The following is a 24757-nucleotide window of genomic DNA, read 5'->3' on the forward strand; positions in this document are numbered from 1 at the left end:
TGATACAGCCTCCCTGTGTATTTAATAATGCAAACTTGCCTGTAGATTTTAAATGATTTTTGTCGCTCTTGGTTAAATCAGCACTTCATAGGCATCGACATCTTTTAGAGGAATGTTATTTGAATTTAATTATTTCCTCCTGATTTCCAGCTGCAAATTCATGGTTGGTAGGTTTTGTTTTTCTTCCTTTACCCTCACCTTCTCTATAATTGAGAACCTGTTCTGTGTGATGTTTGGCCCAGTGAAACCTCTGCCCTGGCATCCCTGGTGAGCTGGGAGAGCTTCCCATCTCCCTTGGGTGGTGTGTGACAGCAATAGGTATAATGGACTCATTTGGATAATTTAGTACTTGCTCAGTGTATCTGGTTTCTCTAGCGGCACTCCGATGTTCATGCTTGACTTCCCCACCTCTCAGATAATAAATGAAAGAGGTTTCACCTTGTTAGCAGCACTGGCTTTTGGCCCATTATCTTTCCTGACATTGTATACTTGAGAAATTAAATTACCTAGTTTCCTGGCTAGCTCCCTAATGAATGCCATTAATTACTGTGTTTTTCAAAGAAGGTGTTTTTATTCTTAATCCACAGGAGAATCACTTTCCTTGGTCTGCCCTGGCTGACTCCTCTTCCCTCTCTTCTCTGGTCTCTAGTCCTCTATGAGTAACATCTGGCCTAGCAAGGATGGCAGGTGGTTGATATTTCTCCCCTCTTGACCTAGTTTCTCATAGCCGATGTGAATATACTTTTTTTTTTTTGTGCATCTCAGCCTGGTGCCATTACACTGTGCGGTCTGAATTTCCTCTTCCTGCCTTTAAATCAGGAGGCGAGTTCAGGTGAAGTCTTTTGCAGAAGAGTTGTCCACCTCGGGGCTCCCTAAGCACGCCTTTCAGCCTGTAACTTGTTTCTGCAGTGCTCTTCAGGGGAAGACACATTCCCCTGGAGCAGTCAGGCCAATGAAATGGACGATCCTCTCTGCAGGTGAGGGCCAGATGGCGAAGATGTGCTGCAGATGCTCCTTAAGACACGGGCAGAGTATGTGTGGAAATGCAGCCCTGTCCTTTGGGAATAAGGAGGAGGGCGTGGGTCTGGGCACGAGCAGGCAGAGCCATGCTTGTGCTCCATGGGGAGAAGCACCCATGGGGATTCAGGCAGCAGTGATGTGCTCTGGGCCACTGGGATGGGAGCAAAGCTGTCGGGTTTGCTTGGTCTGCCCTGCTCCCGATAGGGCTTCGGGCATTGATCCCATTGACTTCAGCATTTCTGCTCATGCTTTAAATCTCACCGTGCTCAATACCTTGCAAAACGGAATGCTTTTGGTTCCTTACCCTGATGCAGTGCCTGCAGATTGCTTCTCTTCTCCAGGTGTCCCTGTTGCTGCTGCTGCCTCTTATTGTGATCTGGGGTGGTGTTCACTGATGGGAGAAAGAATAACATCCTTTGAAACACGTAAAGCTGATGTGAGTCACAGTTTTCAAGAAACACTGGATTTTATAGCCTCCTCGCAGAACAGATAGGTCAGAAAGCTTTAGGATATGAAGAGGTAGCTTGATTCCCTTCTGGGAGGAGTGTTAAAATAACTCCTGCACAAAGATGAAGGAGCATTGCCATCTACGGAGGTGCTTAGCACTTCATACAGAAGTGGCCAGAAGCTCTCTTCCCAATTTTTGTGGCTAGATTAATGTGTACCATCTTCAAAAAGGGTAGAAGAATAAGAGGTCTTGGGGCTGAATCTCTCATTCTTCTGGAAGCAGCAGAACTTGAACCAAATCTTAAAGAAAGGCCTCTTCAATGGGAAATCATGGGCAACACAAATAATTGTAGTTAATTCTGTAATTAAGGCTGGCTGAGTAACTGAGATAAAGAGAAGCAATGTCCTGTAAGCAGTTTAAACCAGCTGCTAATCTAGTCCCTTGTGCATCTATGTCCACTTGAAATTCCTGGTCTCTGTGGGGCTTATTTCCTTATCGCTTCGTTAAAAGGCAGTCGGGGAAGCTGGTTAAAATGCGGTCAGCTCCCTTCACACTTTCTCATGTTGCAAATCTCTCTTGAAGAAGAAGACTTGGATTGCACTCTTCCCAGTCCCACACTGCGCATCGACTTGGGCGCTCAGTTTTGGTTGATCAGTGTTGAGACCCCTCTGTCTATGCAAAGGGCTGCACGGAGACGATTTGAGCTTCTTGTTTTCGCTGAGCGTGCGTGGGCTCATCTTGACTTTCTAAGGACACATGATAAGCCATAATCACATTTCAATCTATTTTAATTGTTGCTAATTAATTCTTAGCTGAGTTCAAGCCCTGTGAATTAAATTGATAAAGGAGAACATCTCTTCCACCAGCATTACAGACTTGCTCTTGTAAAGGGTGCAGCAGTGTTAAGATGCTGCTTTCTTCTATGGCTCTTACAACATTTTGTGTGTGAATAAGCCATAATGGGTTCCTGCAAGCATAACTTGCCAGCTGTAAGTATCTGGGGTAGATCCTAGAGGCCTGGCAGGTGCCCTAAATCAGAGGAGCTGTGGCCCCAGGGAGAAGTAGGTGAGAGCACTGCACTCTTCCAGCCCCTTTTTACTTCAATCAGAAATGCCATTAGGGTTAAAAACCTCTGGGAAATGTTTGGGTATTGAGCTGATGTTGAGCTCTGCAGCTCATCTGGCACATGAAGCTGGTCGTGGGATGTTTAACACCTGCCTGGCTGTGTCCTGGGGGGTGCAGGGGAGCTCCTGGAGGGGCCACCTTGGTGCTGCTGGTGGGGTCTGTGCACGCAGGGTTGGCATCTGCCTGTTTGGGCAGTGGCAGCTACTTTGTTCTGCACTGTGGAAGTCGCACAAATCCATGTCCTGACGTGGATTTAAGAACTTTAACCACCTGTTTCTGAAAGAATTGGTAGATGTGTCTCAGTTCAACAGCTGGCTCTCTGAGGGTTAATAACCGGCTCCTTTTTCATGCAAATGCTGTTAATAACCCTCAAAGCTTTTTTAAAAATGACCTTGTTGTAAAGCGATTTCTCCAGTCCTGCTTCTGAGATAGTTACAGGCACTGCTGCTTAAGGCTTTTGAGGGCTCAAGGGTTGCAATCATGTCCCTGTTGATGGACTCCTGGTGCTCCTGGGCACCAGGGAAGGCTGCTCCTGTGATGGGACACAGCATCTCCCTGGTGTTTTGATAAGGCGTTTCTCCTGGCTAAACACTATTTTACCAGCAGAGGCCGTTATGTCCATATGCTTGAAGGCAGCGAGCTCCTCCGAAGCCCATGGACGTATTAAACCTTTCCAGCCTGTCTTTGAGATGGATTGGATCCCGTAACCCGGCATCCCAAACCACGTCTCGGTGATCTGTTGGGCTGATGGGATTGCAACGCAGATGCAGATTTTGTTGCTATTTGAACGTTATTTTTTTTTTTAAAAAAAAGGTGAGTAGTCAACTGGGGGCTGGAAGGAAAAGCAAAGCTCTTGCAGGCATCGTGAGGTCTGATTAAATCTAATGACTGGTGCTGCAACACCAGCAAGGGCCTCCCCCAGCACCTCCTCTCTCCAGCCTGGTGTAATATTGTGCATTACTCATGTCCATGAGAGGGAAATGAAATGGCTCCATTAAAGGAATCCTTTGGTATTTATTTCTGTGGCATTAAATACATTTATTTTCCAAAGGAGATGTGCTGTGTGTATACATCTATTATATGCGTATGGCATACTGGGCTGCAGGGAACATTTTCAAGAAACTATCCAGAGATGGGGGAAGATCCTGCTCTACTGCCAAGCGTATGCACAAAAACAAACAAAAAAAATAATAAAAAAAAATAATAATAAAAAGGAAAATCCTTAAATCCTGCAGTGCTAAAGCTGAGGCAGTGACTGCCATCCCTGGCTGCACTGCTGAGCCCCTGGGGCTGGCCAGAGCCCTGGGCTCAGCATCTCTTTACCTTCATCCTCGTGGGGCATGCTGGTAACCAAAAGAACACCTTAATACGGGCCATGCATGCAGACACCAACTTTTCCTGTAAGTTAACCCACAGCTGTGCAATGAGAAACAGACAGTAGTGCAGAGCTGCATATGTTGAAAAACAACCTCTCCTGGAGCAAGAGGTGTCGCTGTGTCTGCCTTGGGAAGGAGGCTAGAACACGTATTTATTTGGGATGTGGGATTTCTTTGCATTATGCCTGGTTACAGGACATCTGTATTTTATGGTGATAAGTGCAAAACAGGAAAAACATAAAGAATGAACTAAGGAAAAGGTATCCTTAAGTGATGGGATGATTCCCACTGTCAATTGTTGTACAGGTTTTAGCAGCCCAGGAAAAAAGTTCAAAGCTCCAAGAGCCCAATTCCAACCTCTTGGCCTGCAGCAAGTTGCTCTTGGTGCTCTGGTGGCTTCCAGCCTCAGCCTTTTGGGGAGAACCTCCTGCTTTGGGGGAAGCTCCTGCTGGACACATGGTAAGAATCTAAACCAGTATAAACACTGTTGACAGTTGTAACTAATTGTCCTCACCAATAGCTTGGTTGCTTTCCCGGTAGTTCTTTATGCACCAATAAACCCCATTGTTCTTCTCCCAGCTGTTATTCACCAAAAGAACAAAAGCGAGCTGGAGCTTTCTCGGCGCATTTCTTTAATTAAAACAGCAGAAAAAGGAAACATATGGAGCAAAGTTTGAATGAGATGTTGTAAATATCTTTTCTCACCCCTTGCCCCAATCATTTTAGCTACATGATAAAAGTGTTTTATTATTATTATTATTTTTTTTTTTTTTTTCCCTGGCTTGTACCTGAGGTCCTTCTCTGCTGCACCAGAAGAAAGCAAAGTGTGCTGCCTGGGGAAGCTCGGAGGTGGATCCCACTGGGGCAGCTGCTGTGTAGGTCCCATGGTGTCTGAAAGGTGAATTTCAGCACCTGGGATTTGCTTCTTTTTAGCGTGCCACTCGTTAAATAGAGTGCCCATGAACGTGCAGCCTGGGCTGGTGCTCTGTTTGCTCCCAGAGATGCCCTGAGTATCCTAACACTACAGCCAAGTCTCCCAGCATTGGGGGGAAGTGGCATTTCTTCCTCCCCCAACAGCCCTGCTGTCAAGGGTGGGTAACGTCCTATGGGATGGCCAGGACGTAACATTAGGAGAAGTATTTTAGGGCAAAAGGGGCCAGTCCTGCAGCTGGATGGCTTGCTCTGAGTCCTCACAGCACTGCCTTTGGACCCTAGGGGTTGGTGCTGTCAGCATTTTGCTGTGAACTGGAGCCGTTTGGAGCAGCAGCACTTGGGGACTCAGCCTGATGAAGTGTTTACCTTCTGGAAGCATAACAGGGAGATGAGCTTTGCTTTTCTCACAGCCCCCATGGTTTTTCTTTTTCTGAAGGCTTACTTTCGTTCTGACGGTTATCTATTTTTCTTGGCAGACAGGCGGGGCTTTTCCGCAACCCCAGCCTATACTTGGCTTCCAGCTGAAATGTTTCTGCCTGATTCCTTCTGCTCTGGGCTGTCCCTGAGGGGGAAAGGTACTGGCTGTGAATGTACAGCTGCAAAACAATTGGAAAAATGCTCTGGGTCATCATCTACCCCACTGGACCCTTAGTCCCCTGGGACTGGCAGCACCCACGTGTGCTCCCTCAGGGACAGCGTCCCCTCCATCCCTGCCGTGCCACCTATCACATGCTTATTAGAGGTGCCATGCAAAGGGGCTCCGTGTGCTTTTCTGCTGCTTTCCAGAAAATAGAGACCTGGAAATAAAGCAGCAGATTTCGGGCATGTCCCAGGATTTCAGCGAAAGAAAGCTGAAATCCTACTTGGTATGATTTTTAGACCTCGGAGGAGCCATGCTTCTGTTTCATCTCAAACCTGTGCTTTAACCTACTTGGAACCTGTCTCTGAATAATTTGCTTTATGATGTTTAATAGAAACATTTCCCTTTCCAACAGAGGCCATAAAATATATATGGTGCTTTTTTAACTGTTCACTTCAAATTATTGCAGACTTGTGCCTGCTGAATGCTGCTGGGGTGGGTAGGCTGCTGAAAACCCCAAAATGTATCTAAGACGTCTTTTAAAAGACTTATTTAAGAACCTTCTGACGTACCACGGAGGACTTCCCATGTCCTTGGTCTGGGCAGCAAACCATCCAGCACATCACACCTCATTCAGCACTTGCAGAGCATGTGGCTGAGTTGTCCCACAGGGAGGGTGAGCGGTGGCAGGAGGCTCTGTATCATCCTTCCACAGCCCTGCCATAAATTCATCTCTGGCTCCTTCCCTTAGTGTGATTTAGTGCCAGGCTGCCTGCCTTGCTTGGTGTATGCTTGAGCTATGCTGTAGGAAGTGAGTATGGTTTTCCATGTCAGTTCTTAATTAAGCTTCATTTTCTATGGAAAGAACAAAAAGCAGCTTTGAATAAGAAATTATTTTTCTTTTTTTCTTTCCACTTGCTGTCAGGCTGTAAATCATCTGCTCCTGACTGCAGCTGGGAGTGACCCAGTCCTGTGTTTGTCCTTCCCTTGCCTGTCCTGGGAGAAAAAGCAGCTGGAGCTGCAGGTTTATCCCCTGCTGCAGGTGCTGGATGTTGGGCGAGCCTGACGCTGACATCCCCAGGTGTTGGGCACACTTTGTGCTGCAGTGTCCTTCTGACCATTACGCTGCATCTTTTGTTTTTCCTTTCCTCCACCCATTTCACCTCAACGTTTGCCTGTCAGAGCTGGCAGATGGGTATATTTGTGCTTGTGCTTGGTTTTTAATCTAAGTTTTATTTATTTGGTTGACCAAGATGGGCAGTTATAAGGACACCTTGTGTACAGCCCAGAGTCTTCTTCTGGCTGTTATATTTATTTTACTGGACGTTGATTTCATTTGGTTGGAGGTAGGGCCTTCTATCTAGGGGATGGAATTGTTGGAAGCAGTATTGTGTTGCTGATGGGATGAAGGTCTCCAGACAGATCCTGGAGATTTTTGTTTATTCTTTTTTTTTTTTTTTTTTTTTTTTTTTCTGGCCCCTGGCGTGGCTGGTCCAAAAAATAAAAAGTGAAGTTGAGACCTCCATTATCAGTAAGGTGATCCTGACACCATGAATAATGGAGAGGAAATGCAGGCCAGCGTGATATGGTTGCTTGGTGGGTCTCCTTTTTCACCTGCCTGTCTGTCTTACAATCACATGTCTGGGTAACACTAAGTAATTTTTCATGAGGTTTCTGAAGCTGCTACAGGCTGTGAGGAGGAGAAATGCCCCTGTTCTTGCCCCTTGGCAGCTGGCACGTGAAGGGAAGAATCAAGAGGACAATGTGCCCTTGTCTGAGCCATTTTCCAAAGAGCTACAACCGTGACCAACACATCCAGACAGAGTAGACCCAGATTGTTAACTGACCTGAACAGGGCCCAAGGTGGCACTGGAAAAAGAGAGGTCTCAGCACAGATCGATGAATAAATAATAGTGAAAAAGAAGAAAACCCAAAGATCAGAAGAGACAGAAGGGGAGGAAGAGGAAGATGCCTCCTTCAAGGAGGTGAAGGAAGGCAGGAGGAGTCAGAAGGAGGTGAGCTGTTGGGAAGGACACGGGACTCCAGAACATACGGTGAGCCACGGAGGAGGAAGGGCACACTGTGAAACGAGGGCAGCCTGGCCCTAGGTGGGGACAGAAGGACTTCAAAAATCAGTACAGGAGCCAGGACAGGTTGCAGAAGTCAAGTCAAGGCAATTGTGGTGTGTTGTTTAAAGTGTAGGGGTGAAAAACAATGCTATGAAAGAAAAGACCCAAAAGAACAAAGAAGAGGAGGAGGAGGAGGAGGAGGAGCAAGAAGAAGTAGTGGAGGAGGTAGTGGAGGAAGATGGGGATGATGAAAGCCAGGAGAAGAAAAGCAAAAAGAAATCAAAGTCTGAGGACTCAGAGGATGATGGCGAAGTGAAGAAAAAGAAGAAGAAACACAAACGAAGAGAGTACAGCAGTGAGGAGGAGGATGACTATGAGCACAGAAAGAAGAAGAAGAAAAAGAAGAAAAAAGGCAAAAAGAGCAAAGAAAAGAAGAAAGGTGACAAGTCCAAGAAAGGAAAGAAAGAGGACAATTTTTTGGAGTTGTATGAACAGGAGCTTCGGGACTATCACTCAGACTCCTCCAATGCGACAGAGGATGAGTACAACAAAAAAAAAGGTCAGCTCCATCATTTCTCATTCCCCCCTTGAGCAGGCAGTGGTGCTGTTAGCCCTGTGGATATCCATCCCAGGACCCTTTCTGGGGGTGCAGGCACTTGTCTTTCCTTTGTGGAGAATATTTCTAATTAAATGAGAATTTTTGCTCTGTGAGATGGCACTGACAGATTGTGTCTGTATTAGCTTTCCAGTTTATGAAGTCTCTTTGCTGTGTGCATGGTACTGCTGTAATTGCATTCTCCTAATTAACATTATTTGCACTGTGGTGCTGCTCAGAAGCTGGATCAGCAGTCAGACTCCCCTGTGTAAGCAGGATACGTAGCCAAGATGTGCGTTCCTGCCCTATCTGCACGCAGCCACTGGATCGAGCAGGCAGTGCACCGCTTAGGATGGGCGTACAAGCAGGAGGCTCAGCACATGATCTCTCTTGCTAGTGCCAGTAACCAAATAGGTGGGGAAATATGTCTAGTTGTATCTAAGCCTTAATACTGTGTATGATAAATAGTCTATTTTACATGCACGGGGTACTTTAGGTCAACGCACGGTGAGTTGTGCAGTGAATTAAGGTTTTTAGGTGATGCACTCTGCTTCATTTGAAGAGCGTGGTCTAGAGAAGGGTTATAGCCATCTACACTGAGGTAGCTTCTGGAAGAAGGCTGTACTTGAGCATTTTATCTGCTGGGCTTGAGTATTTTATCAGTTTGTATCTGTACTTGAGCACTTTATCTGAGAGCCCTGGGTAGGAAGGAGGGTGCTCCCAGGCACAGCGGGGTTATCTCCTTATCGGGGTGGGCAGCAAAGAGGTAAAGGACTGCCAAGGGGTGACACCAGCTGCACATTACCTGTGTAACTGGATCTTGGCAAGGTGCTTAGCCTCTCAGCACTGTGTTAATTGGGGTAATACCACACCTCGTGCATGGCAATTTGGAGAACTGAGCGTGCCTAAGGAGATTTGTGAGGCATCTCACACTTGTGGTGTGGATATAGGTTAATTATCATCGATGACTTCCGTAGTGGTGCCTTATGGACGCACTGGGAAAGGGAAAATGATCCAACAGCTGTGATGCTGGTAAAGCAAAATCCTTATTGTGTTCAGGCCATAAACATAACCTGCTTCATTTGTGACGGCTCTTTGAGACAACTTCTCCCCCCTCACAACACCATTTTATTTTTTAGTAGTAGAGAGATATTAACTTTTGCATGTTGCAAAGGGAGAAGTTCCAGCAGAAGTCTGTAACAGTTTCCCCATGGTCTTCTGCTTAGTTTGTCAACAGTTTCTACAGGGGAGGTAATAGCTTGTGGTTAAGTATGTTGAGAAATGAATTAAGCAGGGACTGGATTCTCATAGTTCCCATCAGAAATTAAAAATACTTGGTCCAAAAGCTGCAACACTTACTATTGTGATAGTTCCAGGACCCCCAAGAAACTTTTCATGTGGCCAGACGTCCCAAGAGTGAATTGCTGGTGGCTGCTTTAGTTCAGGGACTCTCCTTCCTCAGCTGTGGATCAGTTTTTTTGCACTCTCATTTTCCAGATGTTTATGGAACTGAGGGCAGGGAGCAGAGAAGGACATAGGGTAGGACATACTCAATGACCCACTGAGGTTTTCCTCAGTGAAAACCTTCTCTGGGCCATTTGGCATGAAAAGCAAAAGCTTAGGAGCAAGCTCTAACTGCCCTGTTCTCTTGCTTGGGTTGCAACTACTCCCTCTGCCATGCACAATGCTGTTGGTATTTGCATTTTGATTCAAAGCGGTAGATTTTATTTATTTATTTGTTACTTGGTCCTGGAGGCTGCTGCTGTTTTTTCTTCCACCGACGGAAGGGACTGATGTTGGTCAGGCTTCCAGGAAATGTGCAACCCAAGCGAACAGCCTCCCTGCAGCTCTGGGGATGTTGGCTGCCTCTGGTACTGGTGAATATGCACTAGAGATGCTTTTCAGTCCACAAGCCACGATTCCTTTTTCAGTGAAAAGAAGGGAGATGTTGTAAATGTTTTATAAGCAGGGAGTTGATGGTGTATGTGTCATCTGATGTCCTCTTATTGTATTAGCAAGCAGAGAAGGATTCCCCCTGCCTTTGTCGCATTCGACTGATGACTGAAGAACAAGGTGAATCCATTTCCCAGGGACAGGAAAGCAAAAGACACAGTGTCTGCATGATAGTGTGGAAATTATAGCAGAGATAGCAGGCATTTTTCACATCCTGCCTGTTTCTGTGATCCTGGTGTTAACCAGGACAGTTATTAATAAGTATTTGCAAAGTTTCTTCTGCAGTACATCTTGAATCACCAATAATGCTGCTAAGAGCACACCCTGTGTAATGTGAGGTTAATGGTGCAAGCAGTAGATTTAAAGCAAAGCAGGCACCAGAGGCTGTTGATATTGCCACCCAGCTGCCTACCTGTCACTAAAGGCTCTGTGGGTGCCAGCTGGCTGAGGCTTAGGATGGATGCTGGAGGCCTGAAGCCCAGGAACTCCATCTCTTTCCCCATGCCATTTTCTGGATATCTCCAGGGGGTTTTCTAGATATCCCCAGGGTTTACCCTGTGATACAGAAGAGCGAGACTGGCACGGTTATTTAGCATTCTGCTCATGTTTGGGGTCAGAGGACCACGAAGAGGACCAAGTGCCACGATCTGCCTTCTGGGTTGCTTCTCCCAAAGCCAAAGATATCTACGGGTTGGAAGTAAGAAAGAAAATATTTATTTCCCCAGACTCTTTTGTTCCATGAACCAAGTCTTCCTTTCGGCTGAACTGAGAGCTGCTGGCTGGGTGAGTCCAGCCTGAGCCACTCGGAGTTGGTGGCAGATAGGGCAAAGCCCAGCCTAGGCTGGGGAGCTGTGTTTCTCCTGTGCTGGTCCACAGGGAACTGCTGCTGGCCTGGGACCTCACAGGGCTTCTCTGTTTGCATAGCTGTCACTGAACAATATTTTCTAGGCCCAACTGGTGAGAAACTACTTTCCTATTTTTTTAACCCCTCTTTCTCCCAGCAGAATTTCAGAACTGTGTATCATCCCTTTAGAGTAGCAAATCCTATAGCAGTTTTTCCTTGTCTCTTGGAAGTGTTGCTGTAGCATGCAGCCAGACGTGCCATGCTGTGCTCACTCAGCCATCATCTCCAGGCTTCCCAGGAGTGTTTCATAAAGGATGAAAGATAAGGCAACTCCATACATACAGCAGTTTAAATGACAGGTCTGCGTGACAGTAAATGACTAGGAAAGCTCATGATGATAAAGACACTGCAGAGGTCCATGAGAAATGTATGCTCACATGCAAGGAAGCAAGGCTTTGATCAGCTCCTAGGAGATGTAGGGCTTTGAGGCTGCAGTCCTCTCTTCCAGGGGTGGATGCTGAGCACTTTGTATGTAGCACTGCTGGTTTGCCCATACGGCACGATGACGGGGGATGCCAGACTTCAGTGGTCTTGGCAGTGATGGTTAATAATTATAAAATGAAGGAAGCTACTCTAGAAACGTATGTTTTATTTAACACATTGTCTCAAACAGTGATGGGAGGAGGGAAATGGCTGATGTTGATTTGTGAGTAGATATACGAGCAGCTCATCCTTTCTTCTGATGTGCACCATCCATTTTATTGTATTACATCTATCACACTGTGTTCCTTTAGCAACTGCAATGAAGGGTTGCACAGAAAATGTGTTCAGGACACGCTGAGTTTATTGCGGAGTTCTCTTGAATGTAATTTAGGAGCAGAATGGAGGAGGAGAGCAAGTGCTGTGTGGTGGCCAGCTCTGGCTCTCCCTGTGCTATATTCAGGACTGGGCAGATGTATCACATAGTTCTATGACAGATGATCAGCAGTTGCAGAATCGCCTCATCTGTGCCCTGCACCCACTGATCTGCCCGAACTGAGGCTTTGATTAATATTCTAAACCAGAATCTTCCACAGAGGACAGATTTTTCTCGTTACCTCTAAGATGAGCTTTGGTTTTAGGTGCAAAACATTCGGAGAAGCATTTAGTATCAGTGGCAATTTAATGGCTTGTGATGCAGTGGGACATGCAAAGCCTGCTGTTGAGAGGAGGTGGTGTCATACCTGACTTGAAGATTGCCCTTTTTTACATATCAGTGTTCTCCATAGTTATAAATAATGGCGGGAAAAAATTTTTTGAAATGTGAACTATAAATTTTGAGATCACTTCTGGAGTTTGCTAGGTGAGTACACCCAGGAACTGTCTGTTTGTGTGACAAACAAGTTAATATTAAACTAGCCATGATATTAAAGCGTTGGTTAAGCTGCAGGAACACTTGCTAATACCTTAATGTGGGCAACAAAAATTGTAGGGCCTGGCTATTCAACACCCCCATTGCATACCTGTATAGCCCTACCGAGGAGTTGAAAATGGCTGAAAGTGAAGTGAATTGCTGAAATGAAGACATATGGATTGGAAATTAACAGTTAATTTTGGTTATAATGATATGGGGGCTTTAAGGAAACAATTGCAGCGGGCCTCTGTCCTCTGTGGTTGGCCTTCCACCTGCCACAGCTCTGCTGCTAGTTGTGCTAAGGGAAGCTGGCATCACAAAGCTGTTGGAGCAAGTTTTCTGTGGGAAGAGCCAGCCCAGGGTTTGGGCCCCTGCAGATGTCCCCTCTAACATGCAGCTTTGTGCCCTGTGTGTGTGTGTGAGGGGCTGGGGGGGATGAGCTTGGCTCCAGGGCCAAGCACTTGTGTGCCCCCCTCCCTGTCCGGGCAGGACCTAGCAGCCCCAGGCACATGCAAGAGCCATCCTCAACACATGTATGTGACCCACTGGGGACAGCTCAGCCCAGCTGGCAGCACCAAAAACAGCATCGGGGAACAGCTGTACATGCTGGGCTGCCAAGTGCTCCCACAGCTGGTGTGCCTGGAAAACCCATAGGCACAAGGGCCGCAGTTTTCAGGCGGTGCTGCTCTCCTCATACCCCAAATATTTAAATGAGAGCAGAATGGCCAGTTCAGTTTTATATCCTTAATTATCTGTGTCTGCTCTTTAGGCTGTATATTTGTTTTTGGACATTACCAGAAGAGAGCTTCTGAAGAGAAACTGAGCAAGATTTCCCAGGGAAGCAGATGTTAAATGTAGATTAATGTATTCAAGTCTGAATGTGCTTCCTCCAGCTCTTGTGTCCCTTCAGCCTGGATTTAATTATATGTAACATCCAAGGTGTAGGGCAAGGTGTCTTCTCTGGGGAAGGTGACCTTGAGAAGCTGTAGGATCACCTTTAAACAAACAAACAAACAAACAAAACAATTGAATTATTTCAAACTCAAACTGATTGCACTTACTGTGGTGCACGTGTGTTTTAATTCCAGCTTTTCTTAGGCAGTCCTTCACTCTCTGTTTGGAAGAAAGAAAACTGAGCAGCTGCTCTTGCTCACAGGTACAGCAGTCCCCTTCACTGGTGTATCAAATTCCCAGTTTCAGCTTTGCACTGGTTATTTAAGGGTTGTGAGTTTTGGTCCCATTTATGCTTTGTTAAATGTGTATTTTGAGCTGTTTATCATCCTGTCCCAGGGCACTTGGTTCATTGCCTGAATACTGTGCCATTAAAAAGGCAGAATTGCCCTTATCTGAATAGAAAGCCCAGGCAGAAAATTGTGCTGAACTATAAGGCACTATAGCACTATGAACTATCTTTCCTACTCTTCACAATGGATGTTCAGACCTTCTGCATTGTTTTGGTACACTTGCTTCACTTGGTACATGTTTTTATAACGACATCTCTATCAGACTTGCTCTGTTAACTGAGTGTTAATCAGAAGACAAGGTAGAAAAGGAAGAGACAGGAGGTGGGAAGGTCATAGTTTCTCTCAATTCACGTTAAAAATATCTTTTAAAAACTGCTATCTGGGGAGTAGCAACAGTCATGAATGATTAAGTGGGGGTATTATGATCAATTCATAATGACATCTAACAACCTGTGTGTGTAAATACAGGCCACACATGCTGCTTCTGTTTATAACAAGCTTCTGGCAGGTAGCAGGCCCTGCTTATGCAAAACATGAACAGGAGCTGGAAACTGGGTCTGAGGAGCAAATGGTGCCGGTTGCTCAGCTGTAGCGTTCAGATGGCACCATGCCAACCTCTTCCTTGCAGGCCCTGGGCCTGTCCTAGGCCACTTGTCCCTGCTCGGGGCATTGCCTGGTGCTTGTGTGCTGCTGACTTTGCCAGCTGTTGGCTCACGGCACTGAACACAATCCTACTCAATTCTCTGCCTTGGGATGAGTGGTTTTGAAACATCTCATTGTCAGCACCTCATTGTCTTGTTCCCCAGAAACTAATCAGGAGGAAGGCCTTGCTCTGCTCAACCTGGGGAGGATGCAGCACCTAGCCCTTCAGTGCCTCCAGGCCAAGGGGGCCACAAAAAGGGATCTGTGGTTACCTGGCTTCTTCTGGGTATTGGGATAATGAGCTGGCAGCAAGGCGAGCATTTCTTCTTCATCTTAGTCGTCCAGCTGCCTGGGCAGCTAGAAGAAAGTGGGGCTCTTGTTGTAGTCTGATCCTGGAGCAAATGGTGGGGAGATGTTTCCATTGTGTTCTGCAGAGGCATAGTTCTGCTGCAGGCTTTGCTTGCTCAGTATTGCAAATAAAATCAATATAATATTTTATCCAGGCTGCATTACTTTCCACTGGACAATAACATCTAACATTGTTGTCCTCGGTCATGATTCAGAGAAACACTGTGCTCTGGCTGGCCTTCCCTGCCTCCAAAGATAATGAAAGAAGCTGCACAGGTTTTTCTCGCAAATGTTTCTCTCCCCTGAGGCACAGTGTTTTCCTACAGTGCAATTTAAACTTGAATAACAAAGATGTCGATTGCTAAGCTAATTCTAATTTGCTGTTCCAGCAAAGAACTGATGTTTTTTCCTTGGTGGTATGATAGCAAAAGCACTTTTAAGTGATAGCTGGGGCACCAGATGAATCAAGTTTGGCTTCCCATGGTGCCTGAGAATGAATTGCTGATTTTGCAATAGATGATGAAGCATGACAAGCCCCAAAATACAGCTACTCCGCCTGTGGGAACTGGTGGGACAGTACTCAGCTTTGGATTTAAGTTCTGAGAGAGAAACGAGGTTTCAGAGCTCAAGATAATACCAGTAAGAACAGACAGTGGTAAGTTTGTGGGGCAACTTCCCTAATGCATGTCTGTGAATTGTCTCAGAATGCAATATAGAATAATTTCACAATTCTTTATATAATCTATGAATGGGAAAAATGGATAACAGTGGGTAACTAGTCCAAATAGTCATGGAAAAAATCCTTCTCTTTTGCTTTGAGTAATTAATTTGGCACCCATGCCAGACTCAAAAGCTGCTTTTGCTAGAGCATATAAAGACCAAGGGATCTCTCATAGAGTGTGAGGCCCAAATCTGTTCACGGTTTAGCCAATATGAATCCAAAGCCATTGTGTTCAAGTCAATGGAGTCAGTCAGGATTTGCCCCAAAGAGAATGAGAGAAGAATTTGACTCATTTTGTGTATGACAAGAGATTATTGCTCAGACTGTGACCTGATAAAAACAAACAAGATGATTTCAAAGGCCCATCTTCACAGTGGCTAAAGGATGGTCCCTTGATGAGACCCTAACCTCAATGAGTGTTTAACTAGCATGTTCATGTGCATCGACAATCATTTGGGCAGCTATAACCTGAAGCAGTCAGCACAGGTGCTTAAAAACTTCCAAGAGTTTTTGCATAAATGTCAAGGTACTCTAAGACAAACATACTGAAGTACTTCAGTATCAGCCAGGGTGATAGGTGCATTGCATGAATCAGCATTGAGTGAATGTTGAGAATAATCAGTGAATTCCCAACTGGAAACAGTGAAGTACAAACAGCTATTACAGCTGCTGAGGTAAATGCATCCTGCTAAATGGATGAGGGTAGCTCTGATAGCCACAGGCTCAAAGCAGTTTGTGTTGTTTTGGGTTTATAGACAAGATAAAGAAAACATCTGGTTATTTTCTTGTACTGCTGTGGTGTAGGAGGGTTTAGTTCTTGCTCACCCTGTGCACGCAGCCCAGAAGTACAGGCTGGGGTTGCAGATCTCTTCGAGGCAGTAGGTAATGATGATGGAGATGAGGGCTGTGATGGGTATGGTGTGTGATGGTGCTTGATAGGTGAGCTCAGGGAGGGATAAAAGGCAGAGGTACTGAAGGGTGGCAGAACATTGCAGGCTGCCTGCAGGACATCAGCGTTTCATGTCTGCAGTTGCCCTGGAGCATTTGCATCCTCTATTTCCTTGCTCATGCTCAAAGCATGGCTCAGCTTCTTTTTTGCTTTCCTTCTTCCTTACCTAAACTCTTCGACTCCCCACTAGCTTTGATGTCCTATTCCTATGTCCTATGTGTTAAAACATTCTGGTGACATAACTCTTATTATTTATTTATTTATTTTTACCCAGGGCCACTCTTCTTGCTCGACAAAGCTTTAGGCACCATCATAACCTCTAACTCAGTTCTCACTACTCGCTGTATAAGAATGTGACCCAAGGGGATCTGCAGTCACTGCCATAATTGGTGCCAAGCAGTCCCATGTAGTTGGAGCCAGAGACACCCAAATTAATCAGCCAAAGCGCTCTTCTGCCCTGAAGTAATTCCCTCCCCACCAAGCTAAGGATTTTTTTTGTGCCTTTTGGCTAGAAGATCTCAGTCTCTGCTTGCTAGTATTTACAGTAATTTTTAGCAACCATTTTGAAGCAAGTGTTTCTCTTCTCTGGCTGTTGAATGGACAGTTAATAGTATCTGCTCTTTCTGCAGGATGGGGAAACAGATGTAAGTTCTTCCAGCAACGTTGCAATGTAACGTGATACTGATTTTATTCTGTCTGTATCTTGTGCTTGAAATGACTGGTTTTGAATGCTTATTTTCAGAATAGAATCTAGTGCCGATTATTTCCCTTTTTGCTCTTGTGTATGCCCATGAAAAGTAGTAATGGGTTTGTAGTCCATAGCAAATCAGCTCTGCTCAGCTTGCTGAAACTTTCACCAGTTTCTGAAGCCTGAATGCCAGATAGCTGAAGAGTGGAGTCAGCTGGGGATTTGGTATCTACCAGATGAGATAAGTGAACCAAATTCCATTTGATTGAGATAATATTTGGAACAAGAGTCTGTATCAGTGGCTGTATTAAAAGCTTTGTATTGACTTTGCCTAGCCCACTGGGAGAAAAGCAAGATTTGGAGACTAGCCTGAAAACCAAGCATTCCCATATATAACACTGCAGATTACTGTAACTTGACTGTGTCTTGGCACTCAGAATAGGCTTACATTGATCTTAGAGGTGAGACTGTCAACATAAACCACCCACATGTAGCTGTCTTACTGTGAGCAGTGTCCCAAATGGAGATTAATGTTCATACTGGGTTCTGGTACTCTCCCTTTTGCTTTTGTGACAGTCCCACCTCTCTTTCGGGGTCCTCTGCCTATGTTGTGTGATGAACTCAGCCAACATTGGTAGGAACAACATAGATAGACAGGAGCATCTTAAGACTGGCTGAATGGCCTGACCAAGTAGCAGCTTGGAGGAAGAGGCAGGGGCATTTGGGACATCCTGTCCCTATCTGAAGGGAGGTGGGTGACCGATGTCAATATTTATTTTGGGGAATGTAATTGTTTGCACCTCGTATTTGACCAAGAGGGAAATAGGAGAATGGTAGGTGTAAATATCTATCTGTGGGGAGGCTGGGAGACTTCTGCTGAAGGAGGTCTTGATGTGCAAGAAAGGTAGGAACCTGTATAAGTTGAGGTTTTCATAGTTTGGAAATAAAAAAATTATTGCAAAACTCTGAAGAAAGTTCATGCTTCAAATCCTGCTGACCAGATGGGAAAGTCAGAAAGTCTTGAGGTGTGCAGCTGACAAAACATTGTGGTGTCTGCTTAGGAGTGCTGCCTCTGCTGACCCCGTGGAGATGTCAGCGTGATTCAGCTGGCCCTCCCAGACTCTGCTCCAAGAGCAGAACTCTTTGAGGAGCTCAGTGGTTCCTCATTATTGCTCTCATCGGTGTTAGCTGGAAGCAGAGCCATTACATGCTGACATCCCATAAATTAGAAAGGGAGGAGGGAAATTTTGTGGATGCACTTGGAAGCTTCAGTGGTAACTATAAAATCCCTATGGACGCTCTTTTTATTTGCATTCAGTGATTGCTTCTGTCGAGCAGGAGTCTAAATAGCAGGACACAGCCAAATCTGGAGTGATATACCGAAAACTTGTTCTCTTCTGAAAAACTTTGCTATAATTTGTCTTTAGCTGTAAGACCACACAACAGCCCCAGGAGATATCCTGAAATGACAACAAGCATCATCGTCAAAGGATGGGAAAACAGCAACCTTTGTATCTTATTACTTTGCAAAGAAATATTGCATTTTTTTTTTACCTCTTTATAACATAAAATGGATTTTTTTTTTTTTTTTTTAATTTTCCTTGGTAATAAGCACATATTCCTTGACAGACTGAAGCAAGGTAATAGAAAGACTGAATAAATAGGTGGTCAGATGTATTTACACAGTAATCCTTTTAAAAATGAGTTAGCAGTTTCTGGCAAATTTGGGCAGATATTTTCCATCGGTGGAAGGTTTTGGGGGCTGGCTGTTTTGCACTATAGAGGCAAATCTTTGAGTGTAAATACATTCTTACAAGTGAAAACAGCCCACGTTTCTGAGGATAATAACAGCAATATGAGGCAAATTCAGACCTAATGAGTGGGGAAGAGGAATTGACTCAAACAGGGGAGAAGCTTGGAAAGCCCGTGATGGCACCCCAAAAGAAAGTAACAGACTTGGTGGGAAGGTGGAGACCTAGCTTTCATGATTAAATAGATATTATACCTGAGATATTTCACTTCTGTCTTTTGTTAATCTTCTCCTTCTCAGCAGGGGCACTGAAGTAGCAAAATTGATTTTTTTTCAGCCCAGATTCCACATTTGGTTAGAACTGTGACTTCCACAGAAACCCAATTTCAAGCTTTTCAGCTAATGCAGCTTTGTCGTCTCAAGTCATATAGTACAAGGTGTTTATGCCTGGGATTTGCTAAGGTTGGACATGTTCTCTCAAAGCCAGAATATCCAATTATTCAGGAGAAAACTCCTGGGGTGTTTGAGAAATGTCAGTACACTGCAGCTCTTGTCTTATGCCATGGATGCAGTGCCCAGCAAAGAGGCTTGGTGTACAAAACTTTGCCCCAACAGCACCCTGACCTTTTCTACCTGCTGGGTCCTCAAGCTGCAGAGATGCTCCCTGTCAGCTGTCAGTGGCTGATCAAAAATAAAAGTGCAAAGAAAGGAAAAGATCCAGGATCCAGACCACTGAGCTCTCAGTCTCCTTGCATTTGAAGGAAGCAGCTAAATAAGCTGCATCTCCCAGGTGCGTTTTCTAGAAAGATTTAGCATTTAACTTTTATTTTCTTCCCCCAGGGGGAGTCCTGGGCCTTGCTCCCATGGCATTGCTGGGAATCTGTGACATCATTTATTTGCACAGCTGGCAGCACAGCTGTAGTGATGGAGAGGAGGTGGCAGGGCTCCTTTCCCCTCCCAGGGGCACACTGTGACATGTCTGAAGTGTGCTGACGTGCTGGTGTCACCAGCCCAGCCGTCGCTTTGTCCCTCTGTGCACAGTTAATTAAATCAGAGCTAACCACAGCATATGCTCAGTAATAACATGAGCTACTTGGGCTCCGGCACATCTGTCCTCCACTCCCGGATCTGCTCATGGTAGAAACTGCTGATCCACCTGCTGCCTGCTCACTGCGTGCACAGAGGCTGAAACTGGGGTTGTCAACCCAAAGTGCGAATAAGTGCGTGCTTATATTTGAAGTTTCTGGCAGCTGTGTGACTCCTGTTGTGGGGGCTGGAGAAGGGTCTTGATTTTTAAGGGGGGAGTGTTGTCCTGCTGATGGTGTTAGATGTGTTGCGTTGGCTGGTGGCTGGTTTTGCATGCAGTGCTAGCGGTACACAGGGCTCCCCGGTGCTCTGTGCCTCTGCTGGTGGCTGACGGTGAGAAGTACTGATGGTGAGATGTACTTACATGACACAGGTAAGTTGCAATAAGCTCTGAGATGACTGGACATAAAAAGCTGCTGTAAACGAGTGCAGCAATATTATAGCCTAATGATGCAAGCTAGCAGCTCCCAAAGCAGAGGCGATGCAGCCCTGAAAACCATGAAGTTAATTCACAGTGAATCACAAAGGCAAGGTGGATTACATGTCCTTCTGTTAACAGTTAAGGCGACCACTGCCTGTCTGCGTTGTGCCAAACACCCCGCATTGGCATGTGTGAATGCTAACAGGAGGAAGTATATGTACAATGTTTTCATTTCATCTTATATGGAAGCTGTGGATTTCATGTTCTTTTTTGCACTGCTACAAAGAAATGTCCCCCTCCCTGAGCCTATAAATAAAATATGCCACATGCACAAAAATATGCACAAATTCTTAAAATTTAGCTGAGCACAGATTATAACTTACTGTATTTATGATGATACTGTCCCCTCTCTCCTATTCACATTTGTGGAAAGGTGAGGTTAGGAAAATATTGTAGTATTTTGTTCTCAGTGCAGAAGAGCTCCTGGAAATGAAGAGTTAGTTCCAATCTGTTGTAACTGAGTGGCTTGGGTTTCACTCTAGCACTCAGTCTCCAAACCTTTCAGTTAAAATGCTGATTTAATTTCCTCTCCACGATGCTTTGAACAAACAGTGTTGGGGAGGGGGATGGGACACGACTATGAAGCTCAGGGTAGATAGTCCTTTTTGATCTCTTCTTAATAAATGTGTAATAGTGTAAGTAAAAAATAGGCCCTAGTAAAATACGTGATTCTGATGCATCCATGAAGAAAGACATTTTTACAGTGTTAGGTCTGAGAAATCTTGTACGTACCAGTCAGGCTGTGCAAGATGAAATGCTCTAAGTTTAGCTTTTCCTCTAGCCTATTGGTCTGAGCCTGAAGTCAATTACTGTTACCAACTAATGACCATTGTGTAGTCTAAAGCCAAAAAGGGCCGTCAGGATACTTGGTCTGGCCATAAGCAGAGTTTTATAACTTCATCTAGTCTCCCAAGACATGTCCTTCAGAAAGGTGACCCTTGTTCCAACTGCACTCACCATCTTGCTAAAGAGATGTGTGTCTGACTGTAATCCGAATTTATTTTGTTTTACTTTCTGGCCATTGGAACTTGCTATGCCTTTCTCCACTTGAGCAGAAGCCTTTTTTTCTAATTGTGCTTCTCCCAAGAAGGTATTGATGTGTGGTGATAAAGTCACCACTCAATCTGCTGCTCAAAAAGCAGAGCACTGAGACTTTAAATCTGTGGAGATTTGAAACTCCAATTTTAACATTTTCCTGCCTTATTCTCATTGTGATTTTCCATTTGGTCTTTGGTAAAGTCTCCAGAACATCTGAAAAGCAAACTTTCTGGCTGTAGCGATTTCTCAGCTTCATACAAATATATTACCAAAGCAAACAGGGAAGTGTGTATTGCCTTGACATGTGCATGAATGAAAAATGGCTCAACAGCTTTACCCCAACACTTCACATAAATTCGTCTGTTATATATAATACATGCACATACATTACAGTATGGGAGGTGAGGTAGTGTGTGTTCGCAGATGGAAGTGTTCAATTTTCTGTCCTAATTCAACCCCTGTCTGCCTGTGTGTCAGCTTGTTGTGGTGATTTTCACCAGCTGTGCTGCTCCTTAGCAGCGATGATGCTCTCTGCCCAAGGTGGGTGCTGAGATCCATTTCCAGGGTTTGCAATTCAGCTCCAGTTTGGGAAATGTCTTGGATCTACAATGCGTGGGGTAAGGAATTTCTCCTGTTGTCCTGATCTTTCTCTTCTCCTTCCACAGTTTACGAGGTAGTGACGGTGACAGGAGATGTCCGTGGAGCTGGAACTGATGCCAACGTCTTTGTTACTCTCTTTGGAGAGCATGGGATTACCCCCAAGACTCATCTGACGAGCAAGTGAGTGTCTGGAAGGAAATCTGTACCCTTCAGGCCTGCTCTTCAGTAACTTTTATTGCTTTTTGATGAAACATAATGTTGTGCTGATGGATATAGAGGGAATAAATCTAAAAGGTATTTTGAGATCACCAAGGAAATTTGAATTTTCGCTGTTACATACTTCCTACCAAATCCCTTGCAAACCTGTATTCCCTTCTGTAGGTGGAAACGTGTGTTCAGATCCAGATTATGTAAGGCTCACACTTGAAAGGTGTGGAGTTACTTGCTTTTCTTAAAGCTTAAATTAGGAGCTCCCAATCTGGGAGATGAGAATATTCACCACTTTTTTAGAGTGGGCATGAGGGTCCAAATTCGTATGCCTAAATCCCACTGAAGCCTGTGTGAAATCAGGTACAGAGAGATAAGTGTCCTTAAAGGTTTCTGAAGAGTAATTCAGTGGGTCTGAAGTAATTTTGATGGGTAACCACCCACACCCAGCTGTAGGAAATTGGAGGCAAGCATAAATGGAATAATTTAGGGTGAAAACTGTAATTTAGGAAGCAGCCTCTCTGCTCTGTGCATAGTTGCACACCCGTTGTGGTTGCACCATTCTTTTTTTCTCCAGCTGATGCCAATGCCATCCTCTGGATGCAGCTTCCCAGTTCCTATCACTGCATTGAGCTTGGTGGAAAGCACATTCTATAATTTAAGGTCCTATTACGAGGCTTTTGACTCTGTCCACAACTTTATTTAAAATAATAATAATAATAAAAAAAAAAAAATGACAAAACACCACCACCACCAAAAAAACCATCAGGGTCAGCAGGTGCTCACCTCCCATGAAAACAAAGTGACTTTTAATGAAGTCCCATATCTGCATGCACTAATTTCCCCTTAGCCAGATGATTGCACTAAGAAAGTTCAAATTCCTTCTCAACAGGGTCTAGGATAGGCTGTGTGTCTCTGCTTTTCCGTGTTCTTAATGTTTTGGTTTTCTTGAAAATGTGCTTCAGAAATTATTAAGCCTGTGCTAATGTCACACGGTAACTTCACATTTTCTCCATTTCTACAGCACCGACAAGAGGTACCTGCACCTATTTTAAATTTTACCCTCAAAAGAGCTTCTCTTCCCAGTGAAGCAACTCAAACATGAGAGTCTGTAAAGAAAATGATATGGGAATGGTAAAGAAAATACATGAAATTTCAGCCCTGTTTGCCATATTTAAAACACAAAAATCAGAGCTATCGAAAGAGTTTTATTATCCCATCATCCTCAGAAACACCAGGAGAACTTAATGATATAATAGATCTAATTTAATAGAATTATAAAACATCTAATCAAAATGCTTTGTTCTGTGATTTTCATCCAGATATCCCAATGAACTTATAAAACAAGAGTACCATTTCTCTCGATTTCTCAGAGAAGGAAACTGAGGCAAGGAAGTAAAAGATGCTGTGACCCCATGGCAGGTCAGTGGCTGAGCTGGGAGAAGGAGCAGCTCTGCTGGGGGAAGAGCTGCTAGTGCCCAGACCTGCCTCCGAGTGCTTGGCAAAGCCATCAAAGCAGCTTCTGCTTTCCAGGGAGTTTTCTTGCGGTCAGCATTTACATAAAGAGCCACTTAATTGGGAAAGTGCTCTTCTGCACGTGGCTATGGAAGGAATCCAAATGTTATCTTTCAAAGCTAAAACCTTAAAAAAATGCTGTCTGCCCTTTAGAGAAGAAGTCAGGATATCCCATAACAGATTTCTTAATCAGCCGTGACTTTGAATGAGTTGATGGTCCTACGAGTCATTTCAGCCTACTCTTTCCTCCTGTACTTACCATTTTTTGTCTGTGACCAAAATCAAGGATGCATGGGGATGATTTTAGGTTGTGGCAGCAGCAGTCTGAGCCTGTCCAGACCTGGGTTAGCATTTTGGACTTGGTCCCTGTTGCTGCAGAGAGAAGATGGATGAGGCATTGGTAAGAAAGGATGGGAAGCCAACCTTCTGCAGTTCAGCGCTCTTGAAACCAGCCCCGTAGGAGGTACCCGTTAGAACTACAACTATAATTTTCCACTGGGGGTTTCCCAAACATCAGCAACACTTCTGCATCTGAAAGCAAAGCCTCATGCATCACAGTGATCAAGGAAGAACAAGAGAAAAGCTCCTCTGAACATAGAAATTGTTTAGCTGATACTTTTGCCTTCTAAATATTGAAGCAAAGCCTGAAATAGCCCACTTGCCCCCAATTTATTATGCAGCTTTGTGAATATGGCAAAAGGATGGAATCTCATGCATCTTTCAACTAAATGTTTACATGATTTCACTTATGACATGACTGCAAATGCATGACATTTTCATAGGTGTTTCCATTTCCCAGTGTATGATAGAGAGACAACATATCCTGCATTGACTAAAGATGGTACTACCTTTTCAGCTTCTGGTTAGAATAGGTTTTTCTTATTTCTTTTGTGATTGTGTGCTGGTACTGAAATACATGACATTTCAGCTCTTTTTGTCATGTACAGTAAAAGGAAGACATGGCAAGCTGTTGAAATATCATGTGTTTTTATCATTTGCCAACAATAAGGCAACTGTGAAAAACAGACTCAAATCTTCATAGCAGCCTGTTGAAGGAACATCACCTCTGCAAGTGGCAGCACCCAAATTCTGTCCAACAAGATGTATTTATTTAGGCCAGGAGGTTTAGCCAAGTAATGTTTGGTTCTTGGG

The 24757-nt window shown here is 44.6% G+C and overlaps 1 protein-coding gene across 1 annotated transcript in view; it reads left to right on the top strand.

The window, feature by feature from the left end:
• The first annotated feature begins 6995 nt into the window (after window positions 1-6995).
• The window catches only part of LOXHD1 (lipoxygenase homology domains 1), a 138903-nt gene continuing 121141 nt past the window's right edge, over window positions 6996-24757 (top strand). Inside the window, exons 1-2 of the mRNA XM_035310289.1 lie at window positions 6996-8110; window positions 21949-22063. Coding sequence (XP_035166180.1) covers window positions 7702-8110; window positions 21949-22063 — 524 coding nt within the window. The 5' untranslated portion in view covers window positions 6996-7701. The remainder of the gene's footprint in view (window positions 8111-21948; window positions 22064-24757) is intronic.

Source organism: Oxyura jamaicensis, chromosome Z, assembly GCF_011077185.1.
Source record: "Oxyura jamaicensis isolate SHBP4307 breed ruddy duck chromosome Z, BPBGC_Ojam_1.0, whole genome shotgun sequence".
In the NCBI taxonomy this organism is placed as follows: domain Eukaryota; kingdom Metazoa; phylum Chordata; class Aves; order Anseriformes; family Anatidae; genus Oxyura; species Oxyura jamaicensis.